The sequence below is a fragment of the Apodemus sylvaticus genome, chromosome 14 (genome assembly GCF_947179515.1).
Source record: "Apodemus sylvaticus chromosome 14, mApoSyl1.1, whole genome shotgun sequence".
NCBI lineage: Eukaryota > Metazoa > Chordata > Mammalia > Rodentia > Muridae > Apodemus > Apodemus sylvaticus.
In genome coordinates this window covers 47,586,591-47,613,246 of record NC_067485.1, presented here as the reverse complement: position 1 = coordinate 47,613,246, position 26,656 = coordinate 47,586,591, and the positions used below count along the sequence as shown (strand labels likewise).

General features: G+C 39.7%; 1 protein-coding gene across 1 annotated transcript in view; it reads left to right on the top strand.

Annotated features, from left to right (window-relative positions):
• Amph (amphiphysin) overlaps positions 1–26,656 on the top strand; it is a 202,534-nt gene that overhangs the window by 68,577 nt on the left and 107,301 nt on the right. The window contains exon 2 of the mRNA XM_052157423.1: positions 17,600–17,680. Coding sequence (XP_052013383.1) covers positions 17,600–17,680 — 81 coding nt within the window. The remainder of the gene's footprint in view (positions 1–17,599; positions 17,681–26,656) is intronic.

The window sequence follows — 26,656 nt, the reverse complement described above, 5'->3', positions numbered from 1 at the left end:
TTATTCATGACTGAAGAGCATTGTTTATGAATATTAGTGGGGTAATTCTGTACATGTTTATATTATATAATGATCAAATTGGAGGTAATTATTTCCATCTCTTTAAACCTTTGTCATTCATATATGCATGTAATGTTTGGACATTTCAAATTATTTAGAAATGTGCAATTACTTGTTGTTTATTGTTTCACAGTGCTACAGAACACTAGAACTAATTCTTCCTAACGTATTTTGGGACACCTTATCTGTCTCTTTTGATCCCTTCCAACCATCCTTAGTCAGTATGATTACTCTTCTACTCTCTATCATTTAGAAGTATATTGCTCTAATACAAATGCTCCCAGCCAGCCATAAGGAGCAGCAGCTCTCAGATACCAGTGTCTGTGACACAGCCCTTGGGTAGGCTAGACTCCTTCTTGGTTGAAAACAGCTCCTTAAATAACCACGTGAACAAATTGCACTGAAAAGAGTGTGCGCACTGCATTAGGCATCGTCATCAGAATAAGTCCATTTGTGTCTCAGTCAACGAGTGAGCTCTTGCCACAGGAAAAGGAACTCCATTCAAACCTCAATTTGCATCATGCTTGTAGATATTTTCTTACTAATTATTATTTTGTATCAGTAAATATTAAAAAATAAAAATGATCACTAAGTTGTGTTTGGGACATACCTCTTGTTGGAGCCCTCTGAAGTCTTGAGAAATTTATGAGCATCCACACTTGGGGTGTATGCCGTGATTTTTCTGTGGCCAGCTAAGGACTTGTGTAGTTGCTGGCATCTCTGAGGGAGATTATGCTGAACAAAGAAGCTTTTTGCCAAAGATCTCTGAGAATGATCTAAACTTTTTCTCATTCATAATATGTTTAATAAGGTGGGAAGTAACAAGTTACTGAAAGATTCCAGTTGGTTAAAAAGTGATGCAAAAGGATGAGAGTTTGTTCTGAGATAATAGATTTGTTGGTATCACTGGTGGGCAGACAGCACTGTAATGGTAGTCACACTGTTCTTAGCACTTGCTTAAGTGAATTAATTAGTAAACATGTTGATTAATAAGAAGACAAGTCATTCTTTTGATTTATTTTAGTTTCTATAGTAAAATCCACTAGTAATAATGTTCATTTTTCTTAGGCCTAATCCATACTCCATGCCATTTCTAGCTCAGCTTGTCTGGATTCATAATGAAATATCTGAGTGGGCCCTTTGTAGACACTGGATCTTCTGGTTTGAAGTGGCTTGGACATAGGGGAATTCCACTTCTGCAGCTAGCTTCTCTCCTAGCTGGCTTTGCTCCTGGAGATCTGCAGCAGTCAGCAGGCAGGTTCTGTCTGTAGCTTGAGCTGCCCATGGGTCTCTTGGTATCAGCAATGTTGCTGCCATGTGTGATGTTTGTGGTGCTTTGAGTTAGAAAATCCTCCAGATGGTTATTTGAGATTCTTAGAGAGAATGTCTGGCCAGTCATCCTCAAAATCAAAGCTGGTCCAGTTTCTAAGGAATCTCATTACTCCTGTAGTATTAGTTTACACAATAGGAGGCTGAAGGAAGAACTTTAAAAGTACGCTGACGTTTTTTGATGGTATTTTTCAGTAAGTCACTAGACTGTCCTATAACTATTTCATATGGGAATTGAAAGTAAAGTTATTACATCAAAAAGATATTTTTATCTTTCTTAAATATTTTCAGATTCTACCTGGTAATTTTACTTGTATTCTTCTTTAACTTTCCTGGAATTAAAGAAAAACAGAACAAAAACCAAACAGAGTGACAGACAGAGAGACCCGTTCTAATTCATATGTGGCTCCTACACAGCCTATAGTATATTTGTTTATATGCATAGAGTCTTAAAATGTAGAAAGAAGTGGAGAAGAGTGAAACATTTGATGAGGAGGGAGGAGAGGGGTGTGGAACAGCATCTGAGGAGGAGGGTACAAAAGGGGAACAGTGTTAGTGGGGAGCAGAATCGTGAATATATTCTTTGTTCAAATCTATCATGGTGGCATTTGACACATTGCATGGTAATTAAAAAATCCTTTCCAGAGTTGCTGTTTAGCCCATTTGTAAACAAGGAAACAGACTTTGAAAAGTTTAAGTCCTTGCACAGACAATCCATCCCTCAAAAGTGGGGTCTAGTTTTGTGTGAGATTTTACTTAACTTCTTTTCACTATACCTGGGAAGTCTCTTAAAACTTAAAGCAGCGGTTCCTCTTGTCATGGAAACCGTGAACTTTTTCCTATCACGAAAATTGGCTGTGATATTATAGCTGTGAATATTAGCTGTGATTCCAAGACCTTCCTGGATTCTTGCACTCTCTGCATAAATGTAAGACCTAAGCCCCTCTGTAGAGAGAGAGGTCCTGGCCAGACTCCATTTCTTGGGGGAGATAGTTGCCCTGTCTTTTTGTTGAAGTCTCTATTCAAGGGCTGCTGTGTAGGTGTGCTTCTTCTTGTAGGTTAGTCTGTCTTCATCAAGGAAGTATTGTTTAGGATTCTGTCTGTTAGGGTGTTAACAATTATAATAACTAATACTTCTGAGCACTGACTGGCAAACATTGAAATGAACTCTTCCATGTGTTTCAGTGTGCATCTTCAGATGTCCACTCTCAGTGTTATTATGCCTAATTGCAGGTAAAAAGAATTTGATAGAAAAAATGTCTCAGCCTGATAGCAGTTCTGGGATGTGAATTGTGCGACTGGGACCAGTGTACTCTTTGCAAGACTGTAATGCTGCCTTGTGTCATACACCCCTCCCATGGGAGACATTGGCTGTTTTTTAAAAACAAAACAACAAACAAACAAAGGAAAAACCTTCACAACCAGCATTGACATGCTGACACAGCATAGACCTTAACTACTCATCCCAAACTTCTTCCCTCATCCAGCTTTAATTCTTTTACTTTAAAAATGCAGATTATTTTCTTTAAAGAAACCAAACCAATGGACATAAGCTGGTTACCCCTGGAGTTAAATTAGGGAAAAGCTGGAAGAAGCTGAGGAGGAGGGCAACCCTATAGGAAGACAAGCAGTCTCAACTAATGTGGTCCCCAGGATCTGTCAGACACTGGGCCATCAAAGAACCAGCATACACCAGCTGGTATGAGGCACTCAACACATATATAGCAGAGGACTACCGGGTCTGGACTCAGTTAGAAAAGAGGCACTTAACCCTCGAGAGACTTGGGAACCCAGGGTGTGGGGAGGTCTGTGGGGTGGAGGTAGAGGTGGGATCATCCTCTTGGAGATGGAGGTGGAGAGGAGGAAGTATGGGATGTGAAATAGTCAGAGGGTAGACTGGGAGGGGGACAAAGTCTAGACTGTAAAAAAAAGGTTAAACAATTTTTAAAAAAGAAATAATGAGGCAAATTTAAAAAAGAGAAAGAAAGCTAATGTGGATGGGGAAAACAACCTCAGCTATCTGAATTCCTGGGTTCAGTAAAGGTCTGCACTTGCTCTTAGAGGGTTAAGAGGTTATGAGGTATATAGATAGAAGAGATTGTGATCAAATTGTTCATTGTAAGAAACCTTTTAAGATGTCTGTCGTGCTAGACAAACTTTATGACAGGATACCATACAGCATTCATGCTGTGTTGAAGGGAATGTTACGAAAGGATTACAAATTGTGTCATGTAGGAGACAATTAATTACGTTCATGTGTAATCTCGGCTCTGTATAAATTTACTTCACCTGTCCCTAATGCCTACGGATGTGGCTTCTTTGACTTCTGGATATTTATCACAAATATTTATTTCCCCCATTAATCAACGAAAAAGGCCTTCACAGAAGGTATGTTCTATGAGGTGAAGATTTTAGGGAGTTTGTAAAAGTGCCATAGCATGCAGGGATCTTTGGTTCTGTCAAAACAGATGAGACAAGCATAAAGAGAAGGCTCTGTCTCTGGGCACCCAGGTTTCCTGAGAATCAGAAGCTTGGTGAGTCTAAGCCCTCACGTCACGCTTCTGGGAGATTTCAGCTTGCCCTGATGGTAGTGGAGACTTTATCTTGACTTGATGGTACATATTAAGTAAAGTTGTCTTTAGTGTTTTTTCCATGACCACATTTTGCTGCACTCATGTGTCATGCTCTGTGCCCTGATCTATAATGTTGGTTCAAAGAAGTGATATCAGCCAGGGTCTGTGTCTTACCTAGACTTTCTGTTGCTGTTATAAAACACCATGAGAAAAAAGCACTTCGGGGAGGAAAGGGTTTATTTTTAGTTCACAGTTTCACACCAGGCTCTATCACTGAGGACAGTCAGATTAGGAACTAAAACAAGGCACAAACTGGCAGGAGCTGATGCAGAGGCCATGGAGGGGTGCTGGTAACTGGCTTGCTCTTCATGGCTTGTTCATCCTGCTTTCTGATAGCACCCAGGGTCGCCTCCCCAGGGATGGTGGCAACCACAGTGAGCTGGCACCTCTCACATCAATCATCAATCAAGAAAATGCTTGCCGACAGGCCAATCTAGTGGAGACATTTTCTCTGTTGTGGTTCTGTCTTCCAAGATGACTTTAGACAGTGTCATGATGACAAAACCAGCCAGTACATCCTGTTACTAACAGAGGCTAATTTGAAGTTTTTTCCCAGTAAGAATGTAGAAAACATATATTTTGTTTAACTTGCTTCCTTTCTCATAGTCTATCTGAGTTGAACTAATGTGGATGGAATTGATGCCAAATGGCTTCTATTTAAGAAGAGTATGGCTCAAAAGCTGTTGTAGGAGCATTCTGGATGTGGTTAGGCTCTAAGTTAGAGGGAAAATATTGAATTTTGAGATTAAGTATGACTACCAGCCTGCTCTCCCGTCTCTGCTACAGCCTTCAGGGTGTTAATACTCAGAGGATAGGAGCTGATTTAGCCTTTAGGCTGACTACTTTAAATCTAGGCTGTTACACATTAGCATCTTGGCTCTCAATTACTCAGTGTTTCCAATCTCCCCAAAGCTGTAAACACTCATGTGGCCTTATCCATGAAAGAGAACAATCGTAGTAACCTGGCTTGCTAGATTTCGGAGAGGATAAGCGAATTTTAAAACTAAGGCATTCAGAACTGTGCTTGATACTGTTCAGGTTTCTATCAATGATAACTAATATATAACAATAATTAAGTCAAAGTGGAGCATTTTCAGGGATGGAAGAATAACAAGAACATGTTTTTCCTCCACCAGGGACCCCTTCTATCTGTTTCTTACTCACAGGACAAACATCCCTCTCTCACCCTAGATAATTTGCTATTCCCAGTTGATGTTTTAGAAAGTATTTTCTGGAGTTTTTCTTCTACCTTCCTTGAAACTTGTGAAACAGTCTGTGATTTTGAATTGATAATTATCTGGGTAAGGATACCAGTTTTGTACAACTGACCCAGTGAATCTGTAAGGTGTAGCCAGGGACAGATATCCTCTGTGGTAAATTAGCAAGTATAAACCGTTCCTGTGTTTTACAGCTGAGTATGTTCTTAGTACCAACAGCTTTGTTGCAGGGTGAATTGCTACAAGTTCAGTAGGCATGAGAGGTCTCTGGAACATCTGAATAATGGTATGTGGAAGAATTTTTTCCCTTGCCTAAAGAATATGACAATTAATTTGGGGCCATGGTGTTGTGTGTAGACTTGACATGCAGCAGTACTGTGACTTTGAAGAGGGCTGCTGGTGAAGGAAGATTGTTCCATCTCTCAGTCTTAGAAGATAACAAACAAACTTTCACTATAGACCTGTGTACATTTCACAGTGATATTGATAGCTGAAAGTTTCAAAATATTTAAAGAAGTAGTTCTGAGCAAACAATCAGTCCAGGGTATCTTGGTTTGAATGAGAAATGCTCCCCATGAGCTCAAGCATCTGAATATTTGGGTTGTGTTCAGAGAATAGGACCTTATTCCATTTCTAGTTTGTTTTCTGTGCTTCAAGTCTGTGGCTGAGGGTGTGACCTCTCAGCTTCCTGATCTGCCCACTGTCACCATGCCTTTCTACCACAATGGACTCTAACTCTCTGGAACTGTAAGCCAAAATAAACTCTTCCTTCTAGGCTGTTTTGGCCACAGTGCTTTATTTCAGAAACAGAAAATTAACAGACACAGGAGAGGATAATCTCACAATCTAGTCATCTTTTCAAGATCAGTATCAAGCTATCATTTTCTACTTAGGTATTTTCCTTTCTTCTGCAGTGTCAAGGGACTATGCGTTCTCAACTTTAAAAGATTCTGGATAGAAGAGTGCAAAATTATGAACTTGATACCTGATTAGAAAGCCACTTAAAAAAAAAAAAGCTACATTGCCTGGTGCTTACTCTGGCTACATATAATTTCCAGTCATTTACCATAGCCATGTACCAGTAGATAAAATTTATATAATACTATATCTTTTTTATTTTGGTGAAGGTAGAACGTGTGATTTCTTTGTGATTTCTCATTACACAAAGAAAAATAATTTAACTTTATTGTTCTCCTATTGACATGCAGAGTCTAGCAAAAAAGAAGCATGAGTCAACAGGTCATGAAGTTTGTGTAGTTCTCACCTTTATTCACCATATATACATTCCTCTAAAGTGTCCAGGGGTCAATTCTTCCATGTTCTTTTAAGAATACATAACTCAGGGCTGGAGAGATGACTCAGCGGTTAAGAGCACTGACTGCTTTTCCAAAGGTCCTGAGTTCAATGCCCAGCAACCACAAGGTGGCTCACAACCATCTATGATGAGACCCAATGCCCTCTTCTGGTGTATTTGAAGACAGCTACTGTGTACTCATGTAAATAAAATGAATAAATATTAATAAATAAAATAAATCTAAAAAAACCCCAAATACATAACTCTGGTCTCAGTATCAAGCTAGGAACAAGCACCTGTTCTTGACATCATCACACAGACTTCTTTCAGAAGCTCTCTGCCTTATGCATATTTGCTCTAATCAACTTCTCCACTTCTGAATCACAAGACTGGTGTTGCTGCTGGGGCTCAGCCACCAGCATTGCTGCACCTCCCCCCCCCCCACACACACACTTGATATTTCCCTTTAATTAACAGAAGCCATTTCCATAGTAAAATTATATTTTTTCCCTCTGACTTTAAATGTCATTTTTTTTAAGCTGCCAACTTAGTGCTCCATTTCTAATTTAAACAGAACTGTTATTCCCCAACCACACCTGCAGTCAGTAGTGAATTTGCCTTCCACTTTGGGAGCATAAAACTTGATTAGAAATTTGCCTTTACTGCCCCCTTTCTCCTTATCTTTTCAATATTGTACTTGAGGTACTAGCTCGGGCAATTCGACAACATAAGGAGGTCAAAGGGATACAAATTGGAAAGGAGGAAGTCAAACTATCATTATTTGCAGACGACATGATCGTCTACCTAAGTGACCCAAAGAACTCCACTAGAGAGCTCCTACAGCTGATAAACAACTTCAGCAAAGTGGCAGGTTACAAAATCAACTCAAGCAAATCAGTGGCCTTCCTATACTCAAAGGATAAGCAGGCTGAGAAAGAAATTAGGGAAATGACCCCCTTCACAATAGCCACAAACAGTATAAAGTATCTTGGGGTGACTCTTACCAAACATGCGAAAGATCTGTATGGCAAGAACTTCAAGACTCTGAAGAAGGAAATGGAAGAAGACCTCAAAAAATGGGAAAACCTCCCATGCTCATGGATCGGTAGAATCAATATAGTTAAAATGGCCATTTTGCCTAAAGCACTATACAGATTCAATGCAATACCCATCAAAATCCCAACTCAATTCTTCACAGAGTTAGAAAGAGCAATTATCAAATTCATCTGGAACAACAAAAAACCCAGGATAGCTAAAACTATTCTCAGCAACAAAAGAAAATCTGGGGGAATCAGTATCCCCGACCTCAAGCAATACTACAGAGCAATAGTGTTAAAAACTGCATGGTATTGGTACAGTGACAGGCAGGAGGATCAATGGAACAGGATTGAAGATCCAGAAATGAACCCACACACCTATGGCCACTTGATCCTCGACAAAGAGGCTGAAAACATCCAATGGAAAAAAGATAGCCTTTTCAACAAATGGTGCTGGTTCAACTGGAGGTCAGCATGCAGAAGAATGCGAATTGATCCATCCTTGTCTCCTTGTACTAAGCTCAAATCCAAATGGATCAAGGACCTCCACATAAAGCCAGACACTCTGAAGCTAATAGAAAAGAAACTGGGGAAGACCCTTGAGGACATCGGTACAGGGAGAAAGTTTCTGAACAGAACACCAATAGCGTATGCTCTAAGAGCAAGAATTGACAAATGGGACCTCATAAGGTTACAGAGTTTCTGTAAGGCAAAGGACACCATCAAGAGGACAGATCGGCAACCAACAAATTGGGAAAAGATCTTCACCAATCCTACATCAGATAGAGGGCTAATATCCAATATATATAAAGAACTCAAGAAGTTAGACTCCAGAAAACCGAACAACCCTATTAAAAAATGGGGTACAGAGTTAAACAAAGAATTCTCACCTGAAGAACTTCGGATGGCGGAGAAGCATCTTAAAAAATGCTCCACTTCATTAGTCATTAGGGAAATGCAAATCAAAACAACCCTAAGATTTCATCTTACACCAGTCAGAATGGCTAAGATTAAAAATTCAGGAGACAGCAGGTGTTGGAGAGGATGCGGAGAAAGAGGAACACTCCTCCACTGCTGGTGGGGTTGCAAATTGGTACAACCACTCTGGAAAGCAGTCTGGCGGTTCCTCCGAAAACTGGGCACCTCACTTCCAGAAGATCCTGCTATACCACTCCTGGGCATATACCCAGAGGATTCCCCACCATGTAATAAGGATACATGCTCTACTATGTTCATAGCAGCCCTATTTATAATTGCCAGATGCTGGAAAGAACCCAGGTATCCCTCAACAGAAGAGTGGATACAAAAAATGTGGTATATCTACACAATGGAGTACTATTCAGCCATTAGAAACAATGAATTCATGAAATTCTTAGGCAAATGGATGGAGCTAGAGAACATCATACTAAGTGAGGTAACCCAGACTCAAAAGGTGAATCATGGTATGCACTCACTAATAAGTGGTTATTAACCTAGAAAACTGGAATACCCAAAACATAATCCACACATCAAATGAGATACAAGAAGAAAGCAGGAGTGGTCCCTGGTTCTGGAAAGACTCAGTGAAACAGTATTTGGCAAAACCAGAACGGGGAACTGGGAAGGGGTGGGAGGGAGGACAGGGGAAGAGAAGGGGGCTTACGGGACTTTCGGGGAGTGGGGGGGGGCTAGAAAAGGGGAAATCATTTGAAATGTAAATAAATTATATCAAATAAAAAAAAAGACAAAAAAAAAAAAGAAAAAAAAAAAAGAAATTTGCCTTTACACTATGGAGAAAGTATGGAAACCACAGTTCTAAATCCTTAGGTAATGCACTTGGCCACTTTATGCTGAAGTAATTGCTTTAGGAAAGAATATAAGTACTGTGCCAATGGGACAGAGCTTGCAACTCAGTCCATGAGATCCCGGCTGGAGAAGAAACAGATAGGGCTTACCACATAACACTTTGGCTTGTCGTGGTTTTGCTTTTCCTCTCCATTTGACTTTTAATTTGATTTTTGTATTGGAACAAACTTAGTGAGCCTGGGATGCAGCCCTGGGGACTAATAAGGAATCTCACAGAGAGAAAGTACGTGTTGAACTTTGTAGCTACAATTTATCATTTGAAAAACAAAGGAACATGATGAAAAATGCCTTTGTTTGCAAACAGAAAAGTATCGATATAGATAATATTAAACTCCTAAACCTAACTGTTCTTATATAACCTAGGACCAACAGCAAAAGAATAGTATTCCTCACAATGAGCTGGGCCCTTCCATACAAATTACTAATCAAGAAAACTCCTAGCAGAGTTTCCATAGGCTAATCATATGGGCACATTTTTTCAATTAATATTCTCTCTTCCCAATTATGTGTAGGTTTTTGTCAAGTGATTGACAGCACTCAACCAGGACAGAAATAGATCTAAACTATAACTTAAATTATAATGAAAATTGTTTATTAATTCCTGTATTTTTCTTGATTGATTTAGTGGCACACAGGTATTGAGAGGGTTATGGAGAATATGGGCTATGAAGGAGACCTGATCTTTGGAAGATAAGACAGGTGCAACATGAAAGGGAAATCTAATGGGCAATTGCTGTCTGAGCAAGTGTGCAGGAAGAATGAGAGTTCTCCCTTAGATAAGAATCTCCTCCTACAACCTTTGTGCCTTCTCACCACAAACTTGGTAGTATATGCCACAAGAATTAAATGATTTAACCCTTCTTAGTCTTTGGAGAAGAACCTGAAGAACAGTAAAGCTCATTCAAGTGAGTAGTTGTTATGGGAATAACTAGACACCCATAATTGCACTTTTGTTACTATGGTAAATGGAAAGAAGTTATTATTATTATTATTATTATTATGATGATGATGATGATGATTATATATTTGCCTTGTTTACATTTCAAATGTTAACTCCTTTCCACATTACCCCACCGAAAACTTCCTATCCCATTCCCCCCTTCCCTGTTCACTCCTGCTCCCTGCCCCCCCCCCATTTCCTGACTTGCATTCCCCTATTCTGGGGAATCGAGCCTTCACAAGACCAATGGCCTCTCCTTTCATTGATGTTTGAAATGTTTATCTTCTGCTACATATGTAGCTGGAGTCATGGGACCCTCCTTGTGTAGTCTTTGGTTGGTGGTTTAGTCCCTGGGAGCTCTGGGGGTACTAGTTGGTACATACTATTGTTCTTCCTATGGAACTGCAAACCTCTTCAGCTCCTTGGGTCTTCTCTCTAGCTGCCCCATTGGGGACCCTATTCTCATTCTATTGCTTGGCTGTGAGTCATTGGTGTTTTAATTCACTTTCCAATAAGGATCAAAGTATCTACACTTCGGTCTTCCTTCATTTTGAGCCTCATGTGGTCTGTGAGTTGTATCTTGGGTATCCTGAGATAAATGGAAAGAAGTTAATGGGGACGATCCCACTTGAACTGGGAAATTTAGGAAGCATCATGATTGTATGATAGGAGAGAGAATTTTGTAGATTGATAGTATCAGAAAATGTCAAGGTAGGGATGATGTGTTCAGTAAAGAAACATTGGAGATACAAAAATTCAGTAAGTTCTTAAATTATAGGTGACACATGTCCCCATTCCTATCCCTGAAGCTATCAATCTCCAACTAATAATTACCTGCCAATGAAAGCTCAGTTTTCTCCAAGGAAGTCTCACCAGGAAAAAAAGAGTACTTTTTAGGGTAGACAGAATACCCAGCAGTAGACAGGCAACAGAAAATTAACTTAATGGCATCTTTAGGAATTCTTTGTCTCACAATGTTGTATCAAGGCTTAATGTTTTTATCTTTATTTTTTGATATATATTAAAAATATCTATGCAATTTGTGCATATATTAGAATTTCCAGTTTTGTGTTTTTATGAGATTTCTATGTATGCAAATGAGTGAGTTTCTGCATCTATATCCATTTCTTGTGCCTTTTCTTGGGCTCTTTGTCTTGTCCTAGTCTGATGTTACAGTTCTTTCTTTTATTTTATTTTAGTGTTATTTCTTAGAAGACTTATTGTTTTCTAATGGGAGACCAAAAAAGGAAATATCTGGAAGGCAGGTGAAGGTGGGAGAGATAGAAAGAGGAGAAACTTTAATCAGGATATATTGTATGAGAAAACCTATTTTCGGTAAAAGGAAAAACTGTAGATGGCATGTCTGTTCATGCACAAATTGCAAACCTTTAGTAACTGTTCTAAGGTCACATGTAGAGTGGCTCCCTATGTTGTGATACCTCAGGATTTCTGAGTCATTACAACATGACAGACTGTATAATGAACATTTCTTCTTCTACCCATAGTGTCAGAGGCCGTTGCAATTTGCCACCCATCACAATAGTCTCAGATTTGGATCATGATGAATTAGGAATCCATAGTGGAGCTCTACTGAGAGACATTAAAAGAAAGGCAAATAATTCAACACCTGTCATGGAGACCTCTTTTGGGAGCCTATTAATTCTGAAAGCTAGTTGAGATTTTCCTTGATATTTCAGGATTGGTATTCTAAGTCTCCATTTTACAATGCCAAAGCCCTGGGGTGACACTATCTTTATGTGAAAGGCACCATAGTGAATGGTTTCTGCTACTTACAAAGGCAGTGATTTTGCACAGACATTTTTTTTTTGTCTCAGTTTATTCATCTTTAGCTCAAGGATGAGTAGGCTGTTTTAAATGTCAATTGAAAGAGAATGCACCAAGTTTTCAACGTGGCCATCAGTGTAAAAAATGTCCTTGGGAAGGTTAGTTTTCCTCCTCCTCCTTTCCTAGCTCCCCTCTGTGGAGACAAAGGGAAAGGCCACCAGCACTGGAGGACCACTGCAACTCAGAGTTCTATACACTGTTATCCTCAATGACTCTGTCAGGTTGGGAACTCTTTACATTGATATTCGTAAAGGAAATTGGTCTGAAGTTCTCATTCTTTGTTGGATCTTTGTGCAGTTTTGGTATCAGAGAAATTGTGGCTTCATAGAATGAGTTGGGTAGCGTTCCTTCTGTTTCTATTTTGTGGAATAGTTTGAAGATTATTGGTGTTACATCTTCTTTGAAGGTCTGATAGAATTCTGCACTAAAACTATCTGGTTCTGTGCTTTTTTTTGGTTGGGAGAGTCTTAATGACCACTTCTATTTCTTTAGGGATTATAAGACCATTTAGATGGTCTATCTGATCCTGATTTAACTTTGGTATTGGGTATCTGTCTAAGAAATTTTCCATTTCATCCAGATTTTCCAGTTTTGTTGAGTATAGGCTTTTGTAGTAGGATCTGATAATTTTTTTTAAAATTTCCTCAGTTTCTGTTATGTCTCTCTTTCATTTCTGATTTTGATAATTTGGATACTGTCTCTGCACCCTCTCGTTAGTCTGGCTAAGGGTTTATCTGTTTTGTTGATTTTCTCAAAGAACCAGCTCCTGGTTTTGTTGATTCTTTGTATAGTTCTTTTTGTTTCTACTTAGTTGATTTCAGCCCTGAGTTTGATGATTTCCTGCCTTCTACTCTTCTTGGGTATATTACCTTCTTCCTGTTCTAAGGCTTTCAGGTGTGCTGTTAAGCTGCTAGAGTATGCTCTCTCCAGCTTCTTTTTGGAGGCACTCAGAGCTGAGTTTTCCTCTTAGAGCTGCTTTCATTGTGTCGCATAAATTTGGGTATGTTGTGCCTTCATTTTCATTAAATTCTAAAAAGTCTTTGGTTTCTTTCTTATTTCTGCCTTGACCAAGGTATCATTGAGTAGAGCATTGTTCAACTTCCATGTGTATGTGGGCTTTCTGTTTACATGTAAGAACTATTTCATGGTTGTTTTCTGGCCTCATCTCACTTATATAATTCTTCAAACAACAAACACAAGGAACCAAGATATGAACTTTCAGAGAAGAGCTTCAAGCAGGAGTCCATGCATCATTTTCCCACTATTACAGTCATACAGCCCATAAGACACATTTCTTAGAACTCAGTGGCCTTAATGTATTTTGTCCATAAAAATAAGAATATTAGATTTGATATGTCTTACCTCCTTTCTCTGAGAAGGAAAATACCACACGGATGGTGACAGAGACACTGGACTGCACAAAGGTGATTTTCCTAGATGTTTCCAAGAGGCCATTTACCCAGCTATGTGATCCTAATCCTTCAAGTGTCACATGGTTAAAATAGGTGCAACACAAGACTGTCATGAGGAAGAGAGTAAAGATAATTGTCGTCTGTGATTTCAGGCTCACAGTGGGTGTGCAATATATTTGTAGTATTCTTTTCTTATGCCCAGGATAGAAGTTCCTATTTACTCTTCTAGAAGGTTGTAGAAGTGAGAATGTGGCAGCTCCTTTTGTTCAAAAGAGACTGGTAGCAGGCTTTGTCTACATGTTGTTGTCAGCAGAGGAGGAGTTAAAGGAGTCTTACCCAGTGCTATGACATAGAGTATCTGAAGGGGAGTTGGGTGTGCGGACTTTGAGAGCTAGGGGAATGCTATGTGGTCCACATCAGCTTTTGTTAGATTTTGTGTGTCTGTACATGTATATCTGTGCATGTATGTGTATGTTTGGGTAGCCAAAGCTAATTTGGTAGAATTCTCTTTAATTTTTTTTAAATAAAAAGGCAAAAATGAATAAAGTACCAGTAAATGGTAAAATCCTCTTCCTTAAAATTGTGAGGTTTAAAAACAAAACACAGGGAAAGATGAGAGTCTGAAACTTCCTTGGTTCTTCAAGTCTGCCTCTGCTGCAAGTGTGGCCTCTATTGCTTCTCTTTATCTGTGAGACAATAATAATAACAAAAATAGTAATAGGACTCTGAATTGGAGCAGAGATCACCATAGGCATTAATTCTGTGTGTCTTGATGAATGTGAAACTCTGTTGTAAACTTCTTTCCTTTTTTTATTATTTTTTTACACTCCAGATTTTATTCCCACAACTTCTCCCATCCACCCTCTGACTGTTGCACAGCCATACCTCCTCCCTATGCCCTGTCTCCATGAGAATGCCCCTTCCTCCATCCCCCGCCACACCTGACCTCTAAACTCCCTGGGGCCTCCTGTCTCTTGAGGGTTAGGTGCATCATCTCTGATTGAACACAGACCTGGCAGTCCTCTGCTATCCATATGTTGGGGCCTCATATCAGCTGGTCTATGCCTGTTTGGTGGTCCAATATTTGATAGATCTCTAGGGTCCCAATGAATTGTGACTGCTGGTATTCTTACAGGGTTGCCCTCCTCCTCAGCTTCTTTCAGCCTTCTCTAATTCAACAGCAGGGGTAAGCCACTTCTGCCCATTGGTTGGGTGAAAATATCTACATCTGATTCTTTTAGCTGCTTGTTGGGTCTTCTGAAGTGAAGTGTGGTAATGCTAGGTCCCTTTTTGTGAGCGTTCCATAGCCTCAGTAATAGTGTCAGGCCTTGGGACCTCCCCTTGAGCTGCATCCCACTATGGGCCTGTTGCTAGACCTTCTTTTCCTCAGACTCCTCTCCATTTCCATCCCTTTAGTTCTTTCAGACAGGAACAAATATGTGTCAAAGTTTTGACTGTGGGATGTCAATCCCCTCCCTCTTTTGATGTCCTGTCTTCTTGTTGGAGTTAGGTTCTATAAGTTCCCTCTCCCTAATGTCAGTCATTCCATCGAAATTCCCTCCCTTTGAGTTCTGAGAGTCTCTCACCTCCCAGGTCTCTGGTCCATTCTGGAGAGTCTCCCCACCCTCCTACCTCCTATGGTTGCCTGTTTCCATTCTTTCTGCAGGTCCTCAGGGCTTCAGTCCTTTTCCCTCACCTAATACCAGATTAGGTACCCCTCTCCCTCTCCACCCCCTCTCCACTTTTCCTCCCAGGAAATGCCTCCCTCCCTACTTATGATTGCTTTCTTTTCCCTCTCAAGTAGGACTGAGGAGTCCTCAGTTGGGTACTTCAGCTTGTTGAACTTTTTGAGTTCTGTGAACTGTATCTTGTGTATCCTATGCTTTTTTTGGGGGGGGGCTAATATCCACTTATTACTGAGAACATACCATGAAGGTCCTTTTGGGTCTGAGTTACCTCACTCAGGATGATATTTTCTAGTTCCATCTATCCAATCTGTAGGTTGCTGATTTGTCTTATTGACTTTGTTTTTTGCCTTACAGAAGTTTCATTGGGTCACATTTATCAATTCTTGATCTTATAGCATGAGCTATTTGAGTTCTCTTTAGGAAATTCCTTCCCCCCCTGCCCCCCCCTTCAAGGCTCCTCCCTATTTTCTCTTCTATGAGATTCATTTTATCTGGTTTTATGTTGAGGTCCTTGATCCACTTGGACTTGAGCTTTGTGCAAGGTGACAAATTTGGGCCTATTTTCATTTTTTCACATACAGACAACCAGATAGACCAGCACCATTTATTGAAGATGCTTTCTTTTTTCCATTGTATGTTTTTGGCATCTTTGTCAAAGATCAAGTGTCCTTAAGTGTGTGACTTTCTACAAGAGAACTTCTATAGCTGATAAACAACTTCAGCAAAGTCACTAGATACAAAATTAACTCAAATAAATCAGTAGCCTCAGGTAACCAACTCCCTTCATAATAGTCACAAATATTATAAAATATCTTTGGGTAACTCTAACCAAACAAGTAAAATACTTATATGACAATAACTTTAAGTCTCTCAAGAAAGAAATCAAAGATCCTAGAAAATGTAAAACTCTCCCATGCTCATAGATTGGCAGAATTAATATAGTGAAAATGGCCATCTTACGAAAGGCAAGCTGCAGATTCATTTCCATTCTCATCAAAATCCCAACACAATTCTTCAAAGACATGGGAAGAGCAATTCTCAAATTCCTCTTGAAAGGCAAAAATCCAAGAATAGCGAAAACAATTTTTAACAATAAAAGAATGACTGGGGCATTCACCATCCCTGACCTCAGGCTTTAGTCCAGAGCAATAGTGATAAAAACTGAATGGTATTGGCACAGAGACAGACACATTGATCAGTGGAATAGAATTGAAGACCGGAGCAATAAAGCCACACACTTACGGACACTTGATGCTCAAGTTCTTTTTTTAAATGACATTTTATAATGCCACAAGATGTCACAAGGCAAATTTCTAGAATTCAGTGTTTATAGTTTCCATGTCCTTGAACAAGTCAGAATTTAAAAATGAGATATAAGAACACCCAACATCAACTACCAAACTCTACTGTAGCACTCAACTCTATCAGCTGTATCTTCAAATGGCTTCTTATTTGTCTTTTAAAAATGCTTCTCTTGGCATCTTGTACTGAGGTCCAGATGTAGTATTTCTTCTTGCTTAGATCTCTCTGAATGCCTAGAACGAACTCTACTACATTTCTGTCCATTGGAGTCACTAACAGCAGCTGAAAAATCACCTCTGCAGACTGTTCTCTAACGTCTTGAACTCTGCAGGATACTGTTACAATACTCTATAACATCCTTATGTTGCTTATAACACACCACACACGCACTAATCTAATTTTGTAGATCTGCCTTTCTAGACTGTCAGAGGTGTTTGGATAAATGCTCCCTCCTGCTTTATTTGTTTTGTATTTCTGGGTAGTCAGTGGTTACCATGTGCTTGTTCAATCATTCTATACCCGTGGCCACTTGGAATGTTCATTGAATTGAAGGGAGTATGTTCAGGAGAATTGAATGTCATCCTTAGAATGTATGCTTTAGTCATAAAGCCTTGTTTCACTGAATAACACATTTCTGTTTATGCGTTATGCATCATGCATTTTGCTAGCTTCTGGGTACAAATTGACAAGTAGAGCTTATCTTAAGTCTTAAAGTTATGCACAGCTTCCTAAAGGAATGTAAGCAAGCAAATGGAATGTTGCATGAATCTTGCTCAAAATTACAAATCCTATGGATGATGGATCTGAGACTAAAATGTAAGTCTATTTAGCCTCAAAGCCACCAAGCACATGTCCATAACAGGAAAGGTAGCAGTGTGGAGAGTGGATTCTGCTCAGAACTCTTAGTGAAAGATGGTAGTCTCCACTGAACAAGCATGTCTTCCTGCTCCTCAATCATTGTTAAATCAAAGCATTTTCTTTTTCATTCACAAACTAGGTCCTCCAGAAGCTGGGGAAGGCTGATGAAACAAAAGACGAACAGTTTGAAGAATATGTCCAGAACTTCAAGCGGCAAGAGGTGAGTTCAGTTCTTACGTTTCTGCAATAGGAACAACTATGTGTGTGTTCATATATGGTGTGGTTTGGATATCCCCAAAGCTCATGTGTTGGAAGTTAATCCCCACTGTGAAGTCTTAAGGAAGTCCTTATTTAATCTACAACTATAGTATTTAGAGGCAAGGCCTTTCAGAAGTGGTTAGGATTTTTAAAAAGCCATTTGGGCAGCTTTGGAAGAGGGAAGGAAACCAGAGCAATACATGCTTTCTGACTCTTGATGACTCTTTCTGACTCTGAGCTGCCTCAGATCTCTCCACATAAGTCTGTCATTACCAGCTGTACCTAAGAACTATGAGCTAAAATAAATCTCAAGTCTTTCTGCTGTACTTAGTCTGTGGTCTTGTGTCTCTGGCAATACAAAGTGGACTAACACAATGTAAAGATTATACTTAGTATTTATATGTTCTGCAGAAGACAAGAAGGCAGGCAGGGGTTGCAGGCAGTGAGTTTGGAGCAGAGTTTCAGGATATAATGCATTGCTACTCTGGACCTTTGCAATGCAAATGACTAAGTTGAAGGAAGGGTGGCCATCTTGGAACTTCATGTCCCACAGAATCCTAGAGTAAGCATGCCAATTAAATGATCTCAGATAATACATGCTTCAGGACCATGCACTCTTGGGTTGGAGAGATGGATCAATCAGTAAAGTGCTTACTTCAGAAACAAGTGGATGTTATTCTGATTCTTCTCACATATATAAAAATTCAGGACATGATAGTGCACATGTGTACTACCTGGGCTAGGGAGACAGAGTCATGAGAATCCCTGGGTTTTGTGGTCTACCCAGTCCACCCTAACTTGTGAGCTCCAGGCCAAAGAGAGACATAGCTCAGAGGATATATGTGGAATTTCTTAGGATGATCATCCTTAGGTCGTCCTCCTGCCTCCACACATACACATGTGTAAACAACACCCTCCTGCGGGTGTACATAACTCTTTCCAGATACATAAAGAAATGATTATGCACTTTTGACAGAGATTACCTCATTCCAAGATGTTAAAGCCTATTCTCAATGGGTAAACTCTTGATGCTTAAAGCACAAAAAAACATGCATTACGTTCTTAAATACATGACATATCTATGCTACTGAAATTTCACCAGAATATGCAATTAGAGAAATGATGTGTACTAAGACTCTTTCTCATAGGAGATGATAGTTAAAAAGTGAGAAGTGATATTTTTTTCCTTTTGTAGACAATTCTTTAGCATACACATGAATAAAGTAATTTTTAAAATGGCCTGTTCTAATTAATAAGGCTTTGATATTTGATATTTGACTCAAATATCACTCTCATAATAGAAAGGAGGAAGAAAGAAAATGGGGCCAGCAGAATCTGGAAAATGTGCTTGCACATGGACCAGTGTTAAGATGAATGATGCAGTTGGTGCTATTTGGGTCCAAGGCAATCTTGACCCAAGGAATGACAATGGATAATGGAAGATCATTATTGTTATCTGGTCAATTTTGCCTTATGTAAAGACTCTTACAGGTTCCTTATTCCCTGTTGCCCCAGGCTTCTATTGTTTATCTTAATAGGAGACACACATTTCCTTCTTTTTTTTTTTTTTTTTTTTTTTTTTTTTTTGCCAAAATGGGTTACAAAACTCAGAATGTATAGAACCGTGTATGCTAGTCTTCTTTAAAATATATTCCTGAATTTTTCAATTGTATTCTAAAACTAAAGATTTGCTTGTGCAGATAGGACTTGCTATAAACCATGGAATTCTTGTTCTATTTAAAAAGTAAGAAAGGGAATTAGAGATTGAGTTATTCAGGGTTTTCTAAAGGATGAGGACTGATAGAACCTAAGATTTTTCAGATATTCTAACAATGCCTGTCTCACACTGGAGAGACTTATTATCCAGCAATTGTACAGTCTTGTAGGCTGGTTGTTTCTGCAGTACCAATCTAGCACTGAAGGCCTGGAATATTCCTTGAGATCTAATGGTCTTAACTTTTCTTGGGAATTGTTACAACATAGAGACAGTGAGTGAGGACAATGAGGCGGAAAACAAGCTTCCTTCTTCCAAGTCCTTTGCTATGGGTAGCCAACAGAAAGTGCTGCCCAGATTTAGGGTGAGTTTTCCTGCTTCAGTTGATTTGATCAAGAAAATATTTCACAGGTATTCCCAGTAGCTTGTGTTTCCTTTGGTACCAGTTGCAGTCAAGTTGTCAACCAAGATTAGTCATCATAGAGAACAATAGGTAGTGGTGGGGAAAGGCACCTCCAAATGACTGACTATTGCGGTGAACTTGAAATAATAAAAATGGAAAAGAGAAACTAACAGATATGTTAGATGTGGCCCCATTGAGTAAATTATGCTGAGTGTCTCCCAGGACAGCAGGTTTTATGTGTCAGCATGTTTCCCTTTGTACTGGTCTCCCTCATCTCCTGAACTTGGATTGTGCTCCACAAGAAAACTTGTTAAGCACTTTTCCAGACGATCTTCAATGTCTGCTTTCCGATGGTGGATTTAGATTGAAGAAATGACTCAACCCTACAGCTTTCCTTTCTTGAGGACTTGTTTCTACCAGATGTTGTGGCCACAGAAACATATGTGTAGCTAACATATTCTCATATAATGGAATTTATTTTTTTCACACAAAATAAGAATTTATCATACATATTTTTGTACATAAACAGTGTTTAAAACTAAGTCAGCTTAGTGTTACTCAGATGTACACCTGTTTAGTATTGACCAGTATGTGCTTTTTTTTTTAAAAAAAATTGGATATTTTCATTATTTACATTTCAAATGATTTCCCTTTTCCAGGTCTAGTCTTCATAAACCCCCTATTCCATCTCCCCTCCCCCTGCCTCTATGAGGGTGCTCCCCCACCCACCCACCCACTCACATCTTTCTGCCCTGGCATTCCCCTACACTGGGGCATCAAACACCATCAGGTCCAAGGGCTGTCTATCCCACTGATGTCCAACAAGGTCATCCTCTGCCACATATGTGGCCTGAGCCATGTGTCCCTCCGTGTACACTCTTTGGGTGATAGTCCAGTCCCCAGGAGCTCCAGTGGGTCTGGCAAGTTGACACTGTTGCTCCTCACATGGGGGCAAAAAACTCCCTCAGCTCCTTCAGTCACTTGTCCAACTCCTCCATCAGGGACCCAATGCTCAGTCCAATGGTTGGCTACTAGCATCCGCCTCTGTATTTGTCAGGCTCTGGCAGAGCTTCTCAGGAGACAGCCATTTCAAGCTCCCATTAGCAAGCATTTCCTGGCATCCTCAATAGTGTCCAGTGTCCGGGTTCTTTGACTGTATATGGGATGGATCCCCAGATGGGGCAGTCTATGGATGGCTTTCCTTCATTCTCTGCTCCACACATTGTCCACATATTACATCCTGTGAGTATTTTGTTCCCCCTTCTGAGAAGCACTGAAGTATCCACACTTTGGTCTTCCTTCTTCTTGGGCATCATATGGTCTATGAATTGAATCTTGGATATTCTGAGCTTTTGGGCTCATATTCACTTATCAATGAGTACATACCATGTGTGTTTTTTTGTGACTGAGTTACCTCACTCAGGATTATGTTTTCAAGCTCCATCCATTTGCCTGCAAATTTCATGAAATTATTGTTTTTAATAGTTAAGTATTATTCCATTGTGTAAATGTACCACATTTTCTGTATCCATTCCTCTGTTGAAGTACATATGGGTTCTTTCCAGCTTCTGACCATTATAAATATTATGAATATGGCTGCTATGAACATAGTGGAATATATCTCCTTATTGCATGTTGGAGCATCTTCTGGGTATATCCCCAGGACTGGTATAACTGGGTCCTCAGTAGAAGTATGTCCAAATTTCTGAGGAACTGCTAGACTGAATTCTAGAATGGTTGTACCAGCTTGCAATCCCACCAGCCATGGAGGAGTATTTCTCTTTGTCCACATCCTTGCCAGCATTTGCTGTCACCTGAGTTTTTGATCTTAGCCATTCTGACTGGCATGGGGTAGAATCTCAGGGTTGTTTTGATTTGCATTTCCCTGGTGATTAAGGATGTTGAACATTTCTTTAAGTGCTTCTCAACCATTCGAGTTTCTTCAGTTGAGAATTCTCTGTTTAGCTCTATACCTCATTTTTAATTTGTTTCTTTATGTGCAAATACTAGCTTAAAAAGAATGACTTATCAAGTCAATGATCACAACATCTAGTATTATTAATGTTGTATCATGGTGTCTCATTGCTTGAAACAGAATGTCAAAGGTATTATCTAGCCTAGACAACCTAGAGTTCATGTTTTCCCAATAAGTATATTTTTCATTCCCCAATGAAGAGATTGACAGTATACCACAAATTGAACTTTTATTGAATAGTATAGTTACACGAGACTCAAAAGTTTAGATGTTTTAAAATCCTACTTTTGTAAATAGAATCCTTGCTGGTGATTTCCTTACTGGTCTAGGTTGGAATAAAGGTGGCATGGTGTCTGTCCTTGAACACCGGTTTGGAGTTTTGATTTAATTTATTCTAACCCCACACTTTAAAAAAAATTAAGTCTTTCTTTTCCTAAGAGATGGTTTGTGTGAGACAGATTGTGTGTGAAGAATTTGTTTGCATGGCCCTATTAGTCTGTTGGATTTCCAACTGTGGTTTTTGTGACCCAGATGTCAACCTGATTAATTAGGATGAAGAGGGAAGGAGAAATGAGACTAGAACAGCAAATATAATCAGTGATGTCTCCTATGAAGAATTCAGAATTTTTCATGATGAAAGCTAATCCAGCAGGAAGCAACAAAATCTGATGTTAATCCTTCCTCCCCAGAAGTCCCTCTTGACCTTTTCTGATTTTTCGCTTTTATTAGAGCTTCTAATAAGTAATAGAATTGAAGGGTAAGGGCACCAATTATTTTCAGTTCACCTGGCTTTCTTCTGACAGATCCCTTAATAAGTGGAGAAAAGCTTCTGCGAGGAGGAAGCTTGACCTTTCCTTTTCCTGCCTAACAAACTCACCCTTCCTGCCAAGAAGCTCACCTTTGGCAAGTTGGCTAGCGATAATGAAAGGGCTGATGGGTTTGGCTGGACCCAGAGCTGCAATGAGCAGATTGCATCTTGGTGTTTAAAGATGTGAGAACTTTCATCCAAGCCAGGTCCAACTAGAGTGTTTCAAATACCAGAAGACAAATCTGTGATTCATGTGTATCCATCTTCTCTGGGAAAAGCCACGGCAGGGATCTTTCCTGATTCCTTCTCAGCACTCTTCAGGGTGCCAATTTTGGTGAAATGCTTAGGACCAGATTTATTTCAGATCCTCAAGGCTTTTTAATTTGGGGAATATTTGTATAGATTTTACTCGTCAAACATCATTTATTTGAAAATCTAAAACTGAACTATTTCTGAACTCAAAACTTTAAAAGAATTTCTGTTTCAGAGTCTTCCAGACTTTGGGTGTTTTGATTAGAGATACTCAACTTGTGGCCACCAAGAAGAAAAGAAATCCTGGGACCTTATGTTCTTTTCTGCTGAGGTTGCAGTCCCAGGGCCTACCTGGCAGCTCCTAGTTTTCCTGAGCTGCAGATAATGCTTTGCTATTTTTCTCTACTGGACTTGAAGTCTTGCTGTGAAGTTTAACACATGCTTGCTGATTCTTGACTGTATTCCTGGAGGAGTTCTAAGATGAAAGAATGTTTATTATGTGTATCAATGAAGACACTTTTACAACATATTCAAAGAACTTGGAGGGTATATATCAATGATTCTAAAGAAAAATTAGAACATACCTTTTGAAAGGTACATGAATAAAAACTACGTTGCCCTATGCACTGACATGAATTGAAACTTATTGTCTTATTATGGTAAGGTGACCTTCTATTTTGAAAGGATGGCAGTTTGGCTGAGGAGCTAGGCCTAGCACATACCTTTGGAACATTATCCCAACAAAACCCAGGCATACTGTGAATATTTTGGTACATCCACCTTTTCTTGAATATGAACCATAACCTTTTCTTTCTGAACTAGCTACTACCTTGAGTAAATGTGATCCATGAGGTCTTATCTGGTTCAAAATCTCAGCCTAGTCTGTCCCAGTCAGATAAAATCTTCCTTTCATATCATGAGTCCTTCTGGATTGGGAGTAAGCATCTCATTTGTTGAGTTGTATGCTTGCCGGAGCAGTGTCAGTCAGAATTTTGCTTCTTCAGAACCATCCAGAAGGCCTTAGCATAGTATAGATGCCTGGGTCAAATGCTAGGGTACAGCCTTAAAAGTCTGCATTTCCCGAGAGGATTCTCAAGTACATAATAAGGACTATGTTCATAACAGCCCTATTTATAATAGCTAAAAGCTGGAAAGAACCCAGATGTCCCTCAACGGAGGAATGGATACAGAAAATGTGGTGTATTTACACAATGGAATACTACTCAGCTATTAAAAACAATGAATTCTTGAAATTCTGAGGCAAATGGATGGAACTGGAAAATATCATCCTGAGTGAGGTAGCCCAATCACAAAAGAGCACACATGGTATGCACTCACTGATAAGTGGATATTAGCCCAGAAGCTTGGAATACCCAAGATACATTTCACATATCAAATGATTCCCAAGAAGGAGGAAGAACAAAGTATGGATACTCTGGTCCTTCATAGAAGGGGGAACAAAATAACCACAGAAGGAGAAACAGAGACAAAGTGTGGAACAGAGACTGAGGAAAAGATCATCCAGAGACTACCTCATCTAGGGATCCATCCCATATACAGTTACAAGACCCAGACACTATTATCTATGCCCACAAGTGCTTGCTGACCAGAGATGGATATAGCTGTCACCTCGGAGGCTCTGCTAGTTCATGAGAAATACAGAGCCCCCTCTCAGCCAGCCATTGAACTGAGCACAGGGTTCCCAATGGAGGAGCTAGAAAAGGGACCCAAGGAGCTGAAGGGGTTGGAAGTACATAGGACGAACAGCAATAAGTGCCACACAGTATCGCTCAGAGATTCCAGGGAATAAACCATCAACCATAGAGTACACATGGAGGGACCTATGGCTCCAGACACATAGGCAGCAGAGGATGGCCTTGTTAGACACCAAAGGGAGGAGAGGCCTTTGGTCCTGAAAAGGCTCAATGCTGCAGTGTAGAGGAATACCAGGACAGGGAAGTGGGAGAGGGTTGATTGGGGAACAGGGGGAGGGGAGATGGCTTACGGGATTTGGGGGGGAGGGCAATGTTTGAAGGGGACAATGTTTGAAATATAAACAAAGAATATATCTAATAAAAAAAGTCTGTGTTTCTGATATGCCCCCAAGTAACATCTAGTCATCTAGGGACAGTACATGGAGAACCTGTACATTGACACAACTGATACATAACTCATGCAGAGTTTTCTGCTGTCTTTTCTGGTTAGTCCTTTAATCTTCTAACACTATGGGCATTGGATAGTTTTCACACCTTGACATGTAGAAAGGGTTTGTTGGTCATGCTTTGTATTATCTTCCCAGAATCCAAGAGTAGAAAGGACTTGTCTGTAATGTACATGCTACCAAGGTCAGAGATAGAGCTCCCAAGGCCACATGGTTGTCATGCCAACCGAAGCTGGACATCCTGCTAAAGTACAGATGCCCTAGTGCTTGCATTTTAGTGACAATTTAATAAGGGGTTTTCTAGGTCCTATGGTTTATAAAGGGAAATTTTCTTTAGCACTAGCACTCTAGATTTAGGCAATTGGCGTAAAATAAAGTGTATTTGTTTGGGGAGTCAGATACAGTACTAATCCTTAAAGATGGTAGGAAATATTTTCTCTGCAAGCAGTTGCAGCATTGCTGGAAGGGAAACTTACAAGACTGAATGAAGACACTAGAACCAAGAAGTGATCTCAAATTGCTAATCTAGTTCTTACCGCAAGAAATTAGAAGTGCAAAATAAACCTGAAGCAAGGAAGACTAAGAACATAAAGAGGATAAGAAGAGAAATCGATAATGCTTGAGAGTCAGAAAGCAGTGAGATGGTACATGAATCAAAACCCTGGGTCTTTGAAAGATGAATCAATAGAATTGATAAATCTCTCAGCAAGAGTAACAATAAATAGACAGCATGCTACCAAGGTCAGAGATAGAGCTCCCAAGGCCACGTGGTTGTCTTCACCAGTCTGAGAAGTGAAAGGTTCTCATTTCAGACCCAGCAGCCAGTTAATATATAGTAAGAGAATACTGCAAACAACTCTGCATTTACACATTTAACACCCACAGTGGGCCAATTCCCTCACAGCCGCAAACTACTAAGATGGGATTGGCGAGACACATGTAAATATTAGAGAAAATGAATTTGTGATTTAACACTCGATAAAGAAGCATCTAACCCCATGTTGTTTCGCTGGACAGTGAAGATACTTAGAGATTTAACATCAATTTTACGAACTCTTGTAGAAAACAAAAGGAAATGCCTCAGTCCGTCCTTTGAGAGTTGTTATCCTGTCATCTCTATGTAAATATTTCTTTGTACAACATTTTTGTAACAGTCCTTCTGATACTAATATGTAGTAATACCTCATGCCTAGGTATTGTGGTATACTCACACACTGTCCCTTCGTCTTTCTACTCCCAAGGGCTGCTGGCTATGAACCCCTAGCTACTTAGTTCACCACTGAGATGCCCCCTTGACTGGGGCAGTGTCTTCATTAACTTCTTCTAATGTTTACTTTTGGGTTCCTCATGCCATCTTAGCTCTCTTCACTCCTGCCAATGCTGGCTTTGCCATGGGGTTTGCAACCTTGGTTATGAGCTATTAACTAATCCAGTTTTATAAAGAAGATTATAAAAAGTGCCTGTGGTACAAAGTTTACCCAGGGTTGCATTATACTGAACTTAAAAATTTTATTATATACCCAATTATACTGAATTGTAATGATTATTATTAATGTCTTAAGATATTAGTTAATATGGTAAGAACTGACATGAAAGCTGTCATTTCTTCACACATTTGTGGTGAA